Source organism: Pelodiscus sinensis, chromosome 4, assembly GCF_052426305.1.
Source record: "Pelodiscus sinensis isolate ZL-2025 chromosome 4, ASM5242630v1, whole genome shotgun sequence".
NCBI lineage: Eukaryota > Metazoa > Chordata > Testudines > Trionychidae > Pelodiscus > Pelodiscus sinensis.
The window spans coordinates 29,474,806-29,493,068 of NC_143055.1; the positions used below are offsets into that span (position 1 = coordinate 29,474,806).

The 18,263-nt window shown below is 37.2% G+C and overlaps 1 protein-coding gene across 5 annotated transcripts in view; it reads right to left on the bottom strand.

The window, feature by feature from the left end:
- Positions 1-2,707: 2,707 nt before the first annotated feature.
- The window catches only part of TAPT1 (transmembrane anterior posterior transformation 1), a 90,270-nt gene continuing 74,714 nt past the window's right edge, over positions 2,708-18,263 (bottom strand). For all 5 annotated transcript variants that reach the window (XM_075930687.2, XM_006136982.5, XM_075930686.2 and 2 more), the window contains 5 exons: positions 17,437-17,496; positions 16,063-16,131; positions 13,306-13,382; positions 8,534-8,694; positions 2,708-4,694 (listed from right to left, as the gene is read on the bottom strand). In XM_075930687.2, the coding sequence (XP_075786802.1) occupies positions 4,465-4,694; positions 8,534-8,694; positions 13,306-13,382; positions 16,063-16,131; positions 17,437-17,496 (597 nt within the window). In that variant the 3' untranslated portion in view covers positions 2,708-4,464. The remainder of the gene's footprint in view (positions 4,695-8,533; positions 8,695-13,305; positions 13,383-16,062; positions 16,132-17,436; positions 17,497-18,263) is intronic.

An 18,263-nucleotide genomic window follows, 5' to 3' on the forward strand; every position in this document is an offset into this window, starting at 1 on the left:
CTTGTTCAGAACTAGTGAGGTCCCCACAATGCCAGACCAGGAAGGACCAACCTGTACATCTTACAAATGCACAAAAAGCACTTTGACACTCCAAATACCTTAGGCTGGGAGATATTATATATAAGGAACCAATGAGTGCTTTGTAATAATTTTGTAAATATTTTATAAATATTCTATTTAAGTAATGTCTCATTCAATCCTTTTCACAAGTCATGCAGTGGCAGATGCTGCATCTCACAGCCTAACAAGATGCCCAGTACACTTACGTGGTGCAATAAAAACTGTAAGAACACAACTTGTGGCAAAATGGAGATGTCAATGTCTATTTAAACAACTGATTGGCTGATCATTCAATACTAACACAAACCCACACTGTCTTGTGGTTCAAGACTCTATTAAAGACCATCTCAGTTTTGCCAGTTAGCTATAAGTTAATTACAAAGACTTGTTACTTCTCCCTCCCCAGCTGCACACCTACCCTGTAAATTAGGTTGGCCAAACTATAGCCTGTAGCATATAGGACTTTCCCCTGCTTGTCTATACATCGGAAACATGCTTCTCCTCACAAGGAAGACTGACCAGGAAGAGATAGGATGAAGAGGAGACAATGTAGAGAGGAGAAAAAAGGATAACAAGCAACTAGGAGGACCCTATGAGTTTAGGTGGGCTTGATGAGCCTAATCCAAAACATCCATGCTGCTAACCTGAGCCTCGCTAGTGCAAGTCTGTGTAGCCAGGCTGGGAGGCATGCCCCTAGCTGCAATGCAGACAGGCTTATCTAGCTGGATACACCCAGGAAAATTTATGTGAATTAACAAAAACTGTGAATTTAAATCAGATGAGTTTAACGCGTTAAACCCAATGTGGAAATACACATTCAGAATTAAAGTGATCTTAAAACTAAGTAAGGACCACACATCCCACATTGCAAATTTAACTTCCTCCTTTTCATCCATCTGTATATGCTACTTTACTGCCCCAAACTTTATTAGTATTGGGGATTGTATAAACTGGGAGTTAGACATGTTTGGGGAGGTTAAAAGAGGAGTGATGGAAGGCCGGTGGTTCTGTGAAATTTGCAGAACTTGATCTGTAGTGAACAGTAGTAGTGATGTATCCCTGCACGTGGAGAAATAGAGGTTCTGTACAGGTAGGCAATAATATTTACTATTCATTTTCTTGCTTTTGTGGGGAGAGTTGTCAGGTATCTCTGTGTACGAACTAGGGCTGTCAAGAGATTAAAACAGTTAATCATGATTAATTGCGCGATGAGTCATGTTCGGCCTCCCCTTTGAGATGCTGCGGCAGCGCATTAGGAGCCTGGGATCAGCTGGGGACTCCAGCTGATCCCAAGTTCTGCATTGCAAAGCCCCTTTGAAGTGCTGCTCTGCTGTTTCAAAGGGGCTTTGCAACAGTGGAGCTGGGGATCAGCGGGGGACTCCAGTTGATCCCCAGCTCCACTGCCTCTTTGAAGCGAGGAACAGCACTTCAAAGGGACAGCACAGCATTAACATCTGCAATTAACATGTTAAAAAAATTAACATGTTAATCCTATCCTGTGTTAATTGCAGGTGTTAACACAGGTCAATTGACAGCCCTAGTAGGAACCTTAAGTGTTCTACAATGAACTTTTCTATTTATTAGTTTACAAGGTTTCTTTAATGCTTGAAAAGAAGTGGGAAATCCCAATCCGTGGGAGAACGAAAATGCAGCAACCCTGTTGCAGGATAAAATCGGACATGAATGGGTAGTTTGAGAGTGAGTTTGCAGCCTACTCCAATCATTCAAGTTTGGATTGCCTAGTTCCCATCAACCAGATTTGTATTTGCACCAGTTCTAGTTAGCACACCCCTCTCTATAAAGTTTTATGTGGCTAGACAGTGTTCAGTGCAAAATGTGATAACAAAATTCAGCTAAAGCCCTATTTCAACAATGAAACAAGACAAAACATACATAAATAATCCATATACACTAACCTTGTATGATATTTCATGCTGATTGGCCACCTACTTTTAGAGTAAAAAAAAAAATAAAATATATATCCCATTTTAAGCCCCTGTTAGAATACATCCCCAACTATGCAGTTGCTACCAGTCACTTGAAAAGTATGTGCATTTATAGGTACCCACAGAATAAATGGCGATAAAATATAGTAGGTTACATTTTCACATAGTGAGGGAGGGATAGTAAAAATAACAGAATATAAAACCACAAAAATTAACAGGATGATATAAGTGCAACTGAAAAAAAACCAAGTTAAAAATGGACAGGATTTCAATTTGATTCTTTCTTTAAACAATTAGCATTCAGATTAACAGTAGGTTGGCACTAGTACCCCCTTTGGGTTTAACATACTGATGAATAAAAATAAAAACCAAACCCAGCAACATAATTAGATCTAAAATAGGTAGCCAATACTATGCTTGCAAAAAAAATAGGTTATTCATAGTGAAACCAGAATATGCAGGAATCACATTGCAGTATTCAAATTTGACAACTATAGCAAAGAAATCCAGCCTATTCCCCTCCTTTTTTTAAACAAAGATTACAAAATTGTGTTTTATTGAGTTTCACACAAGATGCACTTATAAAATTGGTACAGAATGTCACTTAACAGATGAAAATCTTTCCAAGATTCCTTTAGCAACTGCTAAATAACTGAAAAAATTAAGTCTCAGAAAAATTTAAGTTGTACCCAATTCACAGATGATCTGAATTGAATTTTAATGTGCAAATTTCTCAATGAGCATAAAATACATCTAAAATAAAGGCATTTTGGAATCTTCTCCACCAACTCAATTGATTGTGGACTCTACTGCAGGTAGTGGTGGTAGAGAAGGGGCAGCAAGAGGCTCCCTTTAGAGTAAATGATGTTGACTTACATTGTTTAAGCCATTTTCATGACAACTTTACATTCAGTTTCATGACATTATTTCTACACATTTCTCTGTTCTGTCATAATACAATTCTGCAAATATTAGGAATTAGCATATATTCTTCCACATTTCATATTCATAAGATAAACACTGAACTTTGGCTTTTCCACTCTAATATATTACACATAAGTTGATAAAAAACCTGTGGTTTGTTCATCACTGAAATATCTGCATCATAGCCAAAAACAAAAATTAAATTCCAAAGGGAAATAATTTAGCAGACATCAACTTAAAGCTTTTGAAAGGTTTTTGAAAAAAGAGGTTAATGTTGTATTTTAACAGCAAATATAGGATACATCACTAGATGCAAGACTGCCTTTTGATTCAGTTCTCTAGCCTACTTATTGAGCTGAAATGCAGTTTCATTCTTGAGGGATTCAAAATGCCTTTCATCAATTCCCCCAACCTTGCCACACACACCAGAAATTAAGATGCATTATACTTCATCACACCAAGCTCTTCATAATAAAGCTACTCAAATCTACTTAAAATCCATCAATTAAAATGGATGCTTCTGATTTCTGTATAACTATTCTATGGACAATTTTTCCAGCTAAGTTAATATAGAGATGCCATTTTTATCAACTTGTTTAAACCAAAATGTAGTAGTTATTTCTTCCATTGCATTGGAATTATGTGGAATTAATGCAGCACTGGTGTTGCTGGCTGCAGTTCACATTACCTTTTCTCAATATAAAGAAATCTCTATATAACAAAATATTTCCAATTGCAAAAAACAAGCAACTATTTTTTTTAAAAAGCCTTTCATATAGCATTTATAAATGTATACCGCTTGCCTTGCAGAACACATTGTAATTGAACAGAAAAACGATGAAGCTGCGTTTGCCCAGTTATGCGGACCCTTCACTGTATTTTTTTTGGAGTTGTGATCCATTTCCCTTCCTGGTTTAGATTTTAGATAAAATACTATCTATGCACTAGGTCTTTCATTTAAGATACTGTAGTATTTTATTCTGATTAGTTCAGGTACATCTTCCAAGATTTTTCTGGTGACAAGAATAATTATCTTGACTACTGTTTAATCTACCAGTGCTTTTTATGTGTTCACTGATAAGCACAAGTTTTGAAATCTGTTTGTAGCTGTTTATGAAAACAACATGTCACTGGAAAGATGAGCTTCCTATTGAAGTTGTCACATATTCCCAGTTATATCCTTATAATGGAGACACCTTGATGAAAAATGATATGTTCTGGAAGCATGGTTTCAAAAAGCAAAACAGGATTTTGATTTTTCCAATCTAATTCCGCAACAGCGATACTGTAGCTCTGCCAAATAGACAAGAGGCTCTCACAATCCATTATATTTTCCAAAGAGCCAAGTTAAAGATTTCTGTTACTTAATCTGACCAGCAACCAAACCTATTTACTTGTAGAAATTAATATCTGTTTGACATTAATAATTTAAGTTTTTAAATAAATATTTAAGTGCCTTTTTGGGCAACTGTCCATTCTGGTAGTATTTGCTGTCCCAACAGCTCAGTTTCCTAAGCACACCAATCCAGAAAACTTAGTCAATTCTGTTTCCACAAATAGTAAACCTGTCTATCTCCAACAAATCTTTCTTTGAAGATCTGTGTTTTAATTCTGAATTGTCTTGGCTTATATCTTTATCGTCTCCATCAGGAGTCGTCAGGAATTGATCAGAGTTGCTTGTCACAAGTAAAGATGTTGTATTTTCCTTCTGCTGTACAGGCTGATTGGTAACTGATGCAGAGAAACTTTCATCTGTGGAAATTCCTATTAGAAGAGCAGAAAATCAGAATAAAAATGTATTATCTGTATAAGCACATCAATGTATTTGAAACAGACTGATCTATCAAAGCTACACTGAGGGTTCAGAACGTTAGCCATGTGAACAATAAAAGTAGTACAAAAACAAGTGAACCACTTTTGGAAACCAGATTCTACTTAATATCCTGTCAAGCTACTTTTTGTTACCACTGCCTAAAATGCTTACTAATGCAATAAAATATTGTGCGTGAATTTCCATTAACATTGTGATACAAATCCAGCAAAATAAAGAAGTTCAATGAAAGGCAGGAGTATACCATATATGTCATCCAACACTGAGACATAATGGGATGCAATAAAACAAGCTGATGACGGTCATGATCATTGTGGTATGTTACTGAATACCATATGGTATGTTTTTAGTTTACTTCCTTATTTTTGAGGGTTTGTGTAATAACTTTGTTTTCTCCACCCATCCCCACTGAAATGATGCCAATCAACAGCAGTAAGAGACGTGATTTCTATGAAAGAATCTAGACACGTTATCAGTGACAGGACTGTATCCTGCCTACATAGGGAAACTGGACACCTTAAGCTTTATCCCATGGAGTAGGTTCAAATATGATAAAACAATAAATGTATGTTTTTATGGTCTCTAATCCCAAAATAACTCTATGAACCACCTGATTTGTTAGGGTTCCTTTCTTTTGTTTCAATAGAACTAAACATTGGATTTGTTAACACAATTTTTTCAAAGGCAGTTATATATGAACATATGATACTTATATTTCCATGCTGTACAGGCAGTCCCCGAGTTACGCGGATCCGACTTAGGAGACCAGGGAGAGGAAGCAAAGCGGCGGAACACGTGGGCAGCGGACAGGGCTGTCCGCTGCCCACGCGCTCCGCGGCTTGGCTCTGCTTTGCCCCCGCCCGTCCCCGTCCCCCCGTCCCCCTGGTCTGCAGACCGGGGGGGGGGGGGGGGGGGCAAAGCAGAGCCAAGCCGCGGAGCGCCCGGCCAGCTGACAGCCCAGACCAGGGGGACGGGGGGGGGGGGGGGGACGGGAGGGCCAAAGCAGAGCAAAGCAGAGCCAAGCCGCGGAGCACGCGGGCAGTGGACAGCCCAGACGCGTCCACTGGCTTTGCTCCGGACACCTGTGGTACAGCAGCTGGGGCGCTGCCAGTTGGTCCCGTAGCGCCGCTCTGGGCGCTACTGGACCAACCAGGCAGCACCCCAGCTGTTCTGCCCCAGGCGTCCTGATTCAGCCACTGCTGGTCAGATTCAGCAGCGGCTGAATCAGGACGCCTGGGGCAGAGCAGCTTGGGTGCTGCTGGGTTGATCCAGTAGCGCGGAGGAGAGGCGGCGCTACTGGACCAACCCAGCAGCACCCCAGCTGCTCTGCCCCAGGCGTCCCCAAGTCAGCCGCTGCTGAAACTGACCAGCGGCTGACTACAGGAAGCCCCTGCCCCAGGCTTCCTGGAATCAGCCGCTGATCAGTTTCAGCAGCAGCTGACTTGGGGATGCCTGGGGTTCTTAAGTTGAATCTGTATGTAAGTCAGAACTGGCGTCCAGATTCAGCCGCTGTTGAAACTGATCAGTTTCAGCAGCGGCTGAATCTGGACGCCAGTTCCGACTTAGATACAGATTCAACTTAAGAACAAACCTACAGTCCCTATCTTGTACGTAACCCGGGGACTGCCTGTATTAAAATATAGTTTTCAAAACAGCTGAAAATAGATTTTCCCCACCCCAAAGTGAAGTTGGCAGTAAGAGCATCAAGTTATTTTTTCACCTCTTAGAAACAAGGTAATGTGCATATTTTAAGGGGAGTTTTGGAAAACATCTGGCTTGGATTGAGAAACTGTGTATGATCCAGCCAAGAGAGCATTTTTTGACAAAAGTTATACATTACAAAATAGGGGTTTGCAACTGAAATATTTCAGCAATGTGTAAAGCCATGTCATTACTAGTTTCAGATAATTACTTTATAAAGCAGCGTCTCTATTTTATCACCTCCTTCAGTCATTTGTATATACCATCTACTTTTTTTTTTAAAGGAAAAACAACTAATCTTTGGAGTAATCTAAAATCCAATGTAAGTAAAACATACTGCACACAGCACAGAACAATCATAAGGTTCATTATAGAGTTTCAATATGAAGGTAGGTATCTTCCCACTAGGGAATTTTCAGAAGAAACCACTGCTCAATATAAAAATTACTAGTTAATTAATGAGCTCGTTTTTCAAAAGTAGTTTCAAAGGTGCAAACTGTCAGGAATATGAAATACTCTTATCCTATATAAGCTAAAGGCAAGTAGGCTACATGAATTCCTTGATATGAGTGATTAAATTGCACAGATATTGTGCTGTTCAAGCCTATAATTGGGGCATAGGATTAAATCAACAATGCAGAATTCTGCAACAATAATGAATACACTGGAGTGGAGGCAAGGTAGAAAACTTCTTACATATGATTTGGCTTTACAGGGAAACAATTGTTGTTCAGAGTTTTCATATTTATAAAAATAAAGTGATGGCATTGAAGAATTAAGCTTCTACCTTGGAGGATTTATAGAGGCTGAGAATATTTTAAATGATATTCACAGAAATATGTAGGTCTCTGCTTCTTATAAAATTGTGTCGTTTGAGACATAAGCTCTCTTCTGAAATGGCCTGGGTGATCTTACTGCTGCTTCAGCTAAAAATAGTCTTCAGGATGTATTTACTGGGAACTGCGGGTAAGTTTTTATGGTTAACCCTTATAGCATGAATTATTAAGTCCCACATACAAATAAATTATAGAATATTTTAATACTGTAAGAAAAAAATCAGTACTGTAATACTGTTACATTTCTTGGAAAAAGCACACAGACCTACCACATACACATTTTCTCACTATATAAACAAACCCCCCCAATGTTATTAATTTAAACCATTTTGAAATAAACACATGCAATAAGTTTCAGCCAAATGTGATCTGACACAGTTGATATTTAGGCTATTATAACCAAAAACGCTGACAGATTCTCAACTCTAGTATTGCTGGTGAGACACTATGATGTCTAATCACCTTATATTTCATACATAATCCAAGTCTGTTGATCAGAACAATGAAGGTTTTTGTTTTCCCCCATGTTATGTCAAAGAGGCATATAAAAATACATACGTTTAATTATTAAGAAGAGATTTTAACTTCTACTTTAACATCTGATGTTAGAGATATTGTGTATAAACTACAGAAGACTAAGAAAATGACCTTATATACAACAAAACAAAAAAACCAAGGCAATCTTCAGATCAGGAGAATAAATGTTAATTCCACTTAAAGAATGAAAAGCTGTCTGGAATCTTCCTATCTTCGTTACTATTTTCAGTAATTGTACCTTCTACATGTCATATTTTACTTTCATTTCTATTAGAATTCGATGGAACATTCCTTCTGAAACCTCAATATTGTCAGATCTCAAGCCAAATGTGAAAAAGCTGCATTTACAAGAAGGTTCTCCTCTAAATGTGCATGCACATGTACACAAAGATAGTATATTTTTGCTTCCCTATATTCTTCCCCATACACTGGAGGAGTTTTATTGTACTGAAGAGTATTTAGATCTGTGCAATATGAAGCTCTGAATAATAGAAAATTAATGTTTCTGTTTACAGAACTGTACTTCAACTTCTAGGTGTATCCTCCCAATCCTTATGTAAACCAATGCATAGTTATGGTCTGGTACATACAGTTTGTGGTAAAGATATTGTTGAACATCTGTGACAGGAACTGTTGATTGAACATTAAGTTTAATCTAGAAACAGTTTTATTTTCACTGATCAAGCAATTAAACTTACCTTGAGTAGATTTAAATTTGCTTTGGGGTTTACTGAGTGGTTTGCCTGGGGTGCTACTAGGGGGAGGATTGAACAACTTCTCTTCCATTTTTGCCTCCTTTACATATTGGCATGACTTGCCCAACAACACAATGCTGTTAAGGACTTTTAGTGAAATTAACCTGAAAAATAAAAGGGTACATTTACACATTCTGCTGTTCGGAAGGGATTTAATTTGTTAGCTAATTCTTCCAACTATAAGGCTCTTTCTTATGGCCTATAGACAGACCAAAACAAACAAACAAAGAACAAAAGGAGCAAACTAATTTGGTTTCAAGCTTGAAATTTTAATTAAAGAGTTTCATGGGGTAAAAAATTCAAGTGTTTCTATAAAGCATTTGGATCCTAATAATATTTTAGTTAATATTAGTGTTTACTTAATGGAGCAGCTATAGGAATTTCAGTAAATTTTCAAAACATTAAGTACTTAAACATTTAATCTGAAGAGATTACCAAAAATAACCACACGTTTGTGATAGTTTTGAAGCATCTCTAATAACACCACACACTAGGATGAGCTCTGAAACTTGAAGTTCAAAGACGATACCTAATTTCCATAAAATGGACAAATTTCAGTAGCTGTCAGCTTTAACACTGAGGTGCATGCTCCACGAAGTAAGTCCGAGCATGCAATATACTATTTTTGCATGAATAGCAGGCTGGGAGTAACACCACTTAGTAGATAGTGGAGACCTAGATAATTTTCCTACCTCTGCCATTGATTTGCTATGTAAATTTTGAAAAGTCACTTCAGTTTTCCCACCTGTAAAATGGGAAAGAGGCTTATCTACCTTTGAAAAGAGAGTTACTACTACTATCGACAGTATATTGCATGCTAGGACTTGTAATATTTTTAGGATATGCCTCCATATTGAAGATGATGGCAGGCTAATCTGATGGTTCTTGACTTAGAATTTGGGTCTCTGAACTTATTACTTACTCAAGGAAGTGTAAGAATATCCTTTATTGTGTAAATCTTATTATCACAGTGTTTATTAATCTAAATTTATAAAATTTGCAGGAAAAAGTGAATTTAAGTTAGACCTACTTGAAGGATTTTAACTTGTACATTGTAAAGATATCTAAGTATACTTCAATAGCAACTCAACTATCACAATGCATCAACACAAATTATGTTAAAAAGAAAAATGTAGCATACAACATTTCTCTCAAATGAATTTTTATTTAATACATTTTCCTATTAAAAGTCAGAGGTATGGGAGGACAAGCAGAGCAGACAATCCTCAATATTTAAACAGGAACTTTTCTTTTTGTAATTCAAGCAACTACAAACTGAACAAAGTTAAATTGCCCCAGATCTGTAATTGTGGTGTACAAGGTCCCTTCTATTAGGGTAAGAATATTTTTTCTTTCTACAGAAATATGTCCCTTGCTTTCTTTCCCTGCATATCCTTTCCAAAAAAGGGCTTTCAGGATTTTTTTTAAAGATATTTTCACACACTTTTGAAAGATGAGGGGCGTAGGGCCTAATCCAATTTAATGAGAGCTGAATCAGGATGTTGGTGGATCACAACCCACCCACGGCATGTACCAATATCAGATTTTCATCATGGATTACACAGGCGCTTCCAAGTTTTTTCCTGTCACAGGACTTTGAGTTTCTTACTATTGGGAGGGCAGAGGTGGGTCAGATTAGTTGACTATGAACAGCTCAAAATTATGAACAATTAAATCAAAATGGAAGTGGCAAATATTGGGCATGACTTAATATTTTTTATTACTTTTAATAATGTAACTTAAACATTGTTGCAATCAAAACAATTTCCTCCTTATTTCAATCTAAATCCTTTGTGATAAAATCTTAAAGCATTATCTGGGCAGTGTTTCTCATATGTCTGTATAATACTTAAATTCTGTCTCTCACATTGTAGATAATTCCACTTACGTAGCTTATAATTACAGACACTGGAAGCAGTGTGCAGAATTTGGAATTACTCAGAGGATTTAGAAGATGTACTAATTCTAAACCTGAGATCACAAAAGAATAAGGTCCATTCTCACTTTGAAATTCATATAGTACGACAAATCTAATCTAATACATTAAATCTAAAGACGAAACAGCTCACATCTATCTATATTCATGTATACATAACATCAAAATAGGCTCTATCTCCTACATGTTGAAGGTCAGTATCACATTTGGAGCAGAATTGGTGAGTTTGTGTCAGGTATTTTATTGATGGACTTTGTTTATTTACAAAATATGTAGTTCCTGTTTCCTTGAATAGGGATGGTAACAAACAACACAGTCAACTCCCTTCTGGATCCAGGATTCTTACACTTTGTCATTCTTTAAGTCGAGACTCAAGTCTTACTGCACAAAACAGAGTACAATTGAGGCTGGTAATTATATCCCATCCATAGAACTATGTATGAGGGTATGTATGTGCGGTGGTTAATTTTAGTAGCTCAGTACTGTAAATGAATTCTACAGTCACAATAAACACAGCATATTGCCTTATCCCCCAAACAAGACTCTGCTTGTTTTATATCTCCAAGTGTAATAAATTCTCCCAGGAATATAAACAAGTGTAAAAATGTTAAAGCTGCTTTGCATTGCCAGAGTGGTGTAAAGGAGCTTTATTGTAAAAGGACAGGATGGCCACATAAATGCTTATGGTACTTTAATGATTAGAAATTGTCTAAAATTTTGAACTGAAAAAAATTCCTATCAAAATGGCTATGTCTACACTGGCCCCTTCTTCGGAAGAGGCATGCTAATTTCTAACTTTGGAATAGGGAAATCCCCGCGGGATTTCAATATCCCCCGCGGGATTTAAATAAACATGGCCGCCGCTTTTTTTCGGCTTGGGGAAAAGCCGGAAAAGAGCGTCCAGACTGGCGTGATCCTCCGGAATAAAGCCCTTTTCCGGAGGATCTCTTATTCCTACTTATTCAAGCTGGAAAAAACGCGGCGGCCATGTTTATTTAAATCCCGCGGGGGATATTTAAATATTTAAACCATTTTTGTAAGTGAAGAAGGGGCCAAAAACCCCTGACTTATGCCCTCGGCCTGCATTTATGACGGTGCATGGTGCCTACTGTATATGAGGGTTCAAGTTACGATGCCCCCGACTTGCAATGCTTCCCCAGGAACCAATCGCATTGTAAGTCAGGGGCCTCCTGTAGTCTGTAACTTTTTTAAAAAACTACTAGTAGTCCTGTAGCACCTTAGAGACTAACAAAAAATATATATAGTATCATGAGCTTTCGTGGACAAAACCCACTTCCTCAGATGAGCATTCAATAATCATGCTGAGGGACAGAAAGTGCACCCTAGGAAGCCCTCCTGGCTCTCGAGGCAAACACAATAAATTGAGTAATAAGGGAAATACATTTTTTGTTTGTAAACCATCACTGACAGGTACAGCACCTAGAAAAGTTGGACACTCTTGGCCTGAAAGGCAAGAATTGACACTTTATATACTGAGAAACTGCTTAGGCAAAAATTGAAACTTGCTAAAATTAAAGTTTAGTCACTGGAAAGCATGTTTTGTTTGTAATTAAATCAATCTCTTTCGTGCTTGCCTGGTATCACTTAAATCATATGCTCAAACCAGTGAAGTGGGAGTCTTCAACTAAACCAACTAGCAGGGTCCTTAAGAGTTTGCTAGCCTGAGACATAGGTGAACAACAGCCACAGGGAAAAGCTGGGAGCTACTATCCTCGGTTTTTGCGCATTTCACCATTCATGGAGGTGCCAGGAACATATCTACAGCAAATAGCGAGGGTCTACTGTATAAGCATTAACCCTTGCATTCTTACCCACTCTTAAAAAAACAATAATCATTCTTTACACCCATCTTCTCTCCCTTTTAAAATCTAGTTTCATTTTGTTGACCATAATCATAACTTCACACTAAGACTACATCTAGACAGCAAGCTTCATTCAGAAAAAGCTTTTCCAGAAGAGATCTTCCAAAAGAGAGCGTCCAGACTGCCAAAGTACATCGAAAAAATAATCTTTTTTGAAAGATAGCATTCACACTGAACGCACGCTATCTCGCATATAAGTTGTGATTACTATGGACCAAGTGGCTACCAGGGAACCTGGTGCTTTTTCCTCTTTCCTCTTCTTTCGAAAGAACTCCCCATTCCCCGTTCACATGCCTTTTTCCGAAAGAGCTCTTTTGGAAAATGGTAAACCTCTTTCTACGAGGAAGAAGCCTGTCAGAAAATCCCCTTTGTTCTTTAAATTTTTTTTCCCCAAAAGAATGCAATTGCTGTGTGGACATAAATGAAGTTTTTCTTCAGAAAAAAGGCCGCTTTTCCGAAAAAAAAAACTTTGTCATGTAGACATAGCCCATCTGAACAGGAAGACTTTGAAACAGATGCAAATGTTTATCTGCAAACTGCTCAGTGATGGATGCTCAGAGTGCATGGCTATTATTTTTAATCGCCCGTGCTTCTGCCAAAGTATGTACTTTACTTCTGTAGGAATTCCGCAACTGTTTCATTTGGACCCATAGTACAATTGCAGAATTCCAACAGGCGTAATTCCATGACAAATCTGCATTCCATATAGGTAACCTCAGCCATTCTGACTATTCTGCAATGAATGTTATGTAAATTATGCACGTATTGGACTCCATGTAGAAGTGACTGTATTATGTTTGAACCATGAAAACATCAGCAGAGCAAATTATTTCTTACAATCATTTAGTTAAATAGTAAATGCGGTTTAATAATTGCTTCTTTTGTGTTCCACTTACCCACAATAGAAGAGCACAACACAGGCATAAGCCAAGACTCCTTGTACTTTTATTGAGCTTGTTACGACTCTGATGAGCTGTTTTAAAAATAAAAGTTCAATAGTTCAGGCATACAAATTAATAATGAATAGACTATTTAAAATAAATCCATTAGAGTAGGACAAGTTTGTGACAAAAATGAGAACATTTATACTAACAATTAACCTTGTAAGGTTTTGAATTCTGGATATTGCTAATGATTTAGGAATTGTCTAAATAAATATTACAAGAGTATCTATGCAGTAGAGCTGTAATGCCAGTAATAACTCTACAGTCTGTTGCTATATAAACAACTTATATCAAATTTAGCATTATGACTTCACTGCAGAATCAAGAAAGAAATGAGGGTTTGAAGAGAATACTAGTTATTGATACAAATATCTGAGGAAACTACCCAATGTGTATGTGGGGAAAGATACTGATAGAGTGAAGTATTTTAATGTTTCACTCTGCACTAAAGAAAACTGGAGACTAAGCTGATCTGTGGAGTCAGCAGGTTATACAACCTAGCTGATCTGTGGAGTCAGCAGGTTATACAACCTATCTATATACAAAGTTTGAACACCTAGAAATCACAAGTTTGTTTTCAGTGTAGTGCTTAAGGTCCCAGTTTAGGAAAACACTTAAACCTGTGTTAAGTCCATCCTAATTCAGAATAGGATTTAAAGCACATGCTGAACTTTAGACATGTATTAAGTACCATCCTGAATAGGGATTCATTCCATACTTGAAGTCTAAGTAGATAACTGTAGTTGTATGCATTGCACCAAAACCCCAACAATTTTACATCAATAATCCCTCTACCAGTAACATTATGAGACTTTGCTAGCAGAGTGACTGCTTCTGTCCAATGACAGAATGACTTAGAGCTTGTCTATGCACAAAAACAGACCCGAACAACTACTGCTGAATATGGTATTCCAGAATAGCTTCCTTCATGGACATTAATTCAGAATAAAAATCACTATTTCAGAATAATATAGGTGCTCAGAAATCACAAAATGCAATAATTATTCCAAAATAAAGTCATTTTCATTCTGGAATTACATGCCCACCTAAGAGGCAAGAGGGTACAAAAGGAGCTATTCCAGAACAGTTTATACCACAATAGTTATTCTGGTCACTTTCTCTGTACAGACAAGCCTAAGCCACTCAACATACTAATGCAGGGAAGGGCATGAAAAGAAAATATTGAAGGTGTTTTTAAAAAAATGTCTTACCAAGAGCCTAAAAACCTACAATACTGTTAAGCCTCCTGGCAGCCAGTTGCTTTCGCTATTCTGACTGAACAATCAGGATTTACCTGTGCTTCTGCAGGTATGGGGGAATCACAGCTTCTGCTGGCTGCGGATCGCCGTTCCTGGACAACAGGTGCTGTGATCTCCTGTATCTGCAAAGGCGCAGGTAAATATAGCAGCAGTGGCCCACCAGGGCCTAACCCCAGTGAACGGATGCCATTTTATTACCCATCCCTGCTATAATCCTTAGTTCAATTCCTTTCCACAGAAGTGAGGGTGGAGGAGGGCAGGCTGTTCCAGCATGTATAAAAATAAAGAAACTAACTCTTTCTGGACCAAGGAGTCGAATGAATTCTGAAGTTGAGGGGCCCTCATGTAGAACAATCTTGTGGTTAAGACACTGAACTTGAACTTAAGAGGTTCAGGTGCTATTCCTAACTCTGCCACAGATTTCCTATGTGGCTTTAAGCTAGTCACTTAATATGTGCCACATTCTCAGATATAATAATGCAATGCTTCCCTACCTCACAAGATACAGTAATTGCTCATTTAACATGTGCCTGCTTAACACCTTTCCTCAATAGCACAATTTTTTTTTTTAGGGAACATTTTTCAAATAACACGACTGTCCCTGAAATAACACGAAAATAATCAAGTGGCAAACTACTTCGCACGGGTGGTATAAGTTGGTGAAAACAATGGTAATATGCATGAGCGGATGAATACACGTGGCCACAGCGCTCTTCCACTCACTCATGTGTTTATCTTTGTGTTTTAACAAACCGTGGTGATTTGTGTTGCTAGATATCTTGTCGCTAGATATCTAACGTTTACGTTGATAACCCAGCACCAACAAAAAATTGACTTTGCCACCACCACCTGAAACCCAACCCCCACCTTTTCCATTATTTTTAATGGGAAAATTGACCCCCCCATTGCACATTTTCGCTTAGCACGAACATTTTCAGAAACCCATGTATAGTGTTAAAAGAGGAATTATTGTATTAGGGTGATCATGTTCATAAACCAAACAGGTATCTCACACACAGTTGTATGAAGAAAACTCCAGCAAATGTGTATATTGACCTCAAGTGTGGCAACAATAAACAGAGTTTCTGAAAGAATCAGGTTCTCAAACCATTTGTAGGATAAAACCCAACACCATGAATTCTAACAGGAAATTTAGCAATAGCTTTTATAAATCCTGGAGCATTTATGCTCCTGGAGTGAAGTTACATCCAATAATCATCAACTTGATTCTGCTTTAGCTTCAGTTTCTATGTGGCCTTAAAATAGAGCACCAAAAATAATACTGTCTCTTGGTGGCAAAGGAATGGGTCCTCATGTATTTCACGCTGAGTTTTCTTCAAAGATATGAAGCATTTTTCCATGGCCTTGAATTAATATTTCATCCGTAACCAGAATTCCTACTAACCAGTGAAAGATTTTTGGCCTGAAAAATATAAAATACATGACTTACTAAAACAGCCAATGGGAGAGGAATAAAACCCATTCTCCTGGAAACAGAATCACTGTAATCTGTGTATGCCTGGAAAAAAAGAATTAGAATTAGAGACATTTCTCCCCTATTTATGAACTACTGATATATGGACTAGAACAAGATTATTTTGACTTGGCACACATTCAAGGAACTAACACATATATAACATTGATAAAGAAGCCACAATTAAAACTGATAAACAACTGCTTTCACAGAAATCTACACGGATAGGCAATGAAGAGCTGTTTGTGTGTGAATACAATCAATACTAATATGACTGCTAAAATTAGCCAGAGTTCTAAATCAAGAGCAATTAGGAAATTATACCTCAAACTATGCCAAAGCATTTCAAAAGTGCACTACTGCCACTTCACTTAGATATTTTTGTTATCAATTTGGTTTTGATCTCTAAATATAACATGCAAAAATCCACACTGCAAAAGAAGAAGTGATTATCCAAAGCGGCAATTTAAATAGTTATTCCAAATTCTTCTGTAATTAGGCTCAAGAAAACACCTCCCTCTACTTCTTTTTAAGCAAAACAACTAAAAGCTCTGTTCTTATTGGCACTATAAAAGTAGTCTACTTTGCCTGAGAATTCTCATGTGGTGCTGAAAATTCTCTGATACTGAACAGTTATATCATATCATACTCATTTTCCTCAAACCACCAAATAATATGAAAATTCCATTATTATTCCAGGGACAAGAAGGGCTAATTTACATGACAAGGTTTGAAAGATCTTTGATTATGCTTATTCATTCATAAGCTTGATAAAGGAAGATTTGCTTCTCACTAATTGTAGTTCTCTGAATGTATTGCTTCTGCAGATCGATGTTGAAAGGAGTAACAAGCTTGGCACATGGGATTTGCAAATGCAATTCATATTGTGGTAGAAAAATTACCAATGAATGTTGTACAGATAACGTACTTTGGTGACCTACCATATTTGAAATTAAATGGGAAGGAAAAAGTAGATCTATTTTATGAAAGGCTGCAAGGAGTTCAAAATTAGCTTAGGAAAACACTTCAGTTGGTTTAGCCAGTTTACTTACAACATACCACATACTTACAGTGGCAATTAGTATAAATATAATAAGGTTTTTGTTATGACTATCAAAGAACTTGCACTAGCATAGTTTGCTTTTAAAAATCCAAGACAATTTACTGAAAGAAACAAACTGAACAGAAGTTCTGTGACTAAATAATGGTGTAATACTCATTTTGTATGTACACAATAGCAGATTATAATTTCAGTGGTATGGGAGAAAGTCTTCTAAATATGTTAGGATTGTCATTTGCTGTATTGAAAACAATGACAACAGTTAATAAAACAGTTATTTTCACTCTTACATTTTTCTGTCGACTGCTAACAAGGTCAAATGCCAGGCTGGCTCTGTACTCACTGTAGACCTGGGAAAAAAAATCCAGTACATTGGATATGCAATTAATTTACATGAAATCATAATTTACAGCAGAAACTGGATTTCACTGGAAAATATTTTCATCAGTAAAAAGGTTTTATAAGGCTTGTGGAAGAACTCATACACTCAATCTTACCCTTTTGTGGAAATATATTACTGTACAGTTAAGGACAACTATTGTATACACCTGAGCAAAACGAAGCCAATTTTCTAAAATACACAACAATGCATGATACAATTAGATTACTAAATTAAAATGCACACTTACAGTATATCATTAACTTTTGGATTTTAGATTAATATGCTATTTTCTGTGTTATGCCAATAGTCTACTTATATTTTGCGAAAATGATTAACACAGCTATTAAAACCTATGTGGGATAACTGCAAGAGGTTTTAGGAATGAATGTTCTGGCCAAATTCCATATATTGGCTTGGATGCAAAAAAGTAGTTAGCTTCAGCAGGATAGATGTTTGTTTCATTCTGGATAAATAATTATTTTCTCTTTTCACGCACATGAGAAAGAGAGAAGCAGCATGAAAAGGACTCTATAGGTTAGTAGTTAGAAAACTCATCCAGGTTGTGGAAGACAAAGAATCTAGTCCCCTGCACCAATGAATTTTATTTATTTATATATACACACACAATAGTGCAACAGCTTCAACAAGAGAGACTGATGGCACTTCACATCAGAATATGCTACAGTCCAATGGTTAGAGCACTCACCTAAGAGATGGCAGATCCATGTTCAAATC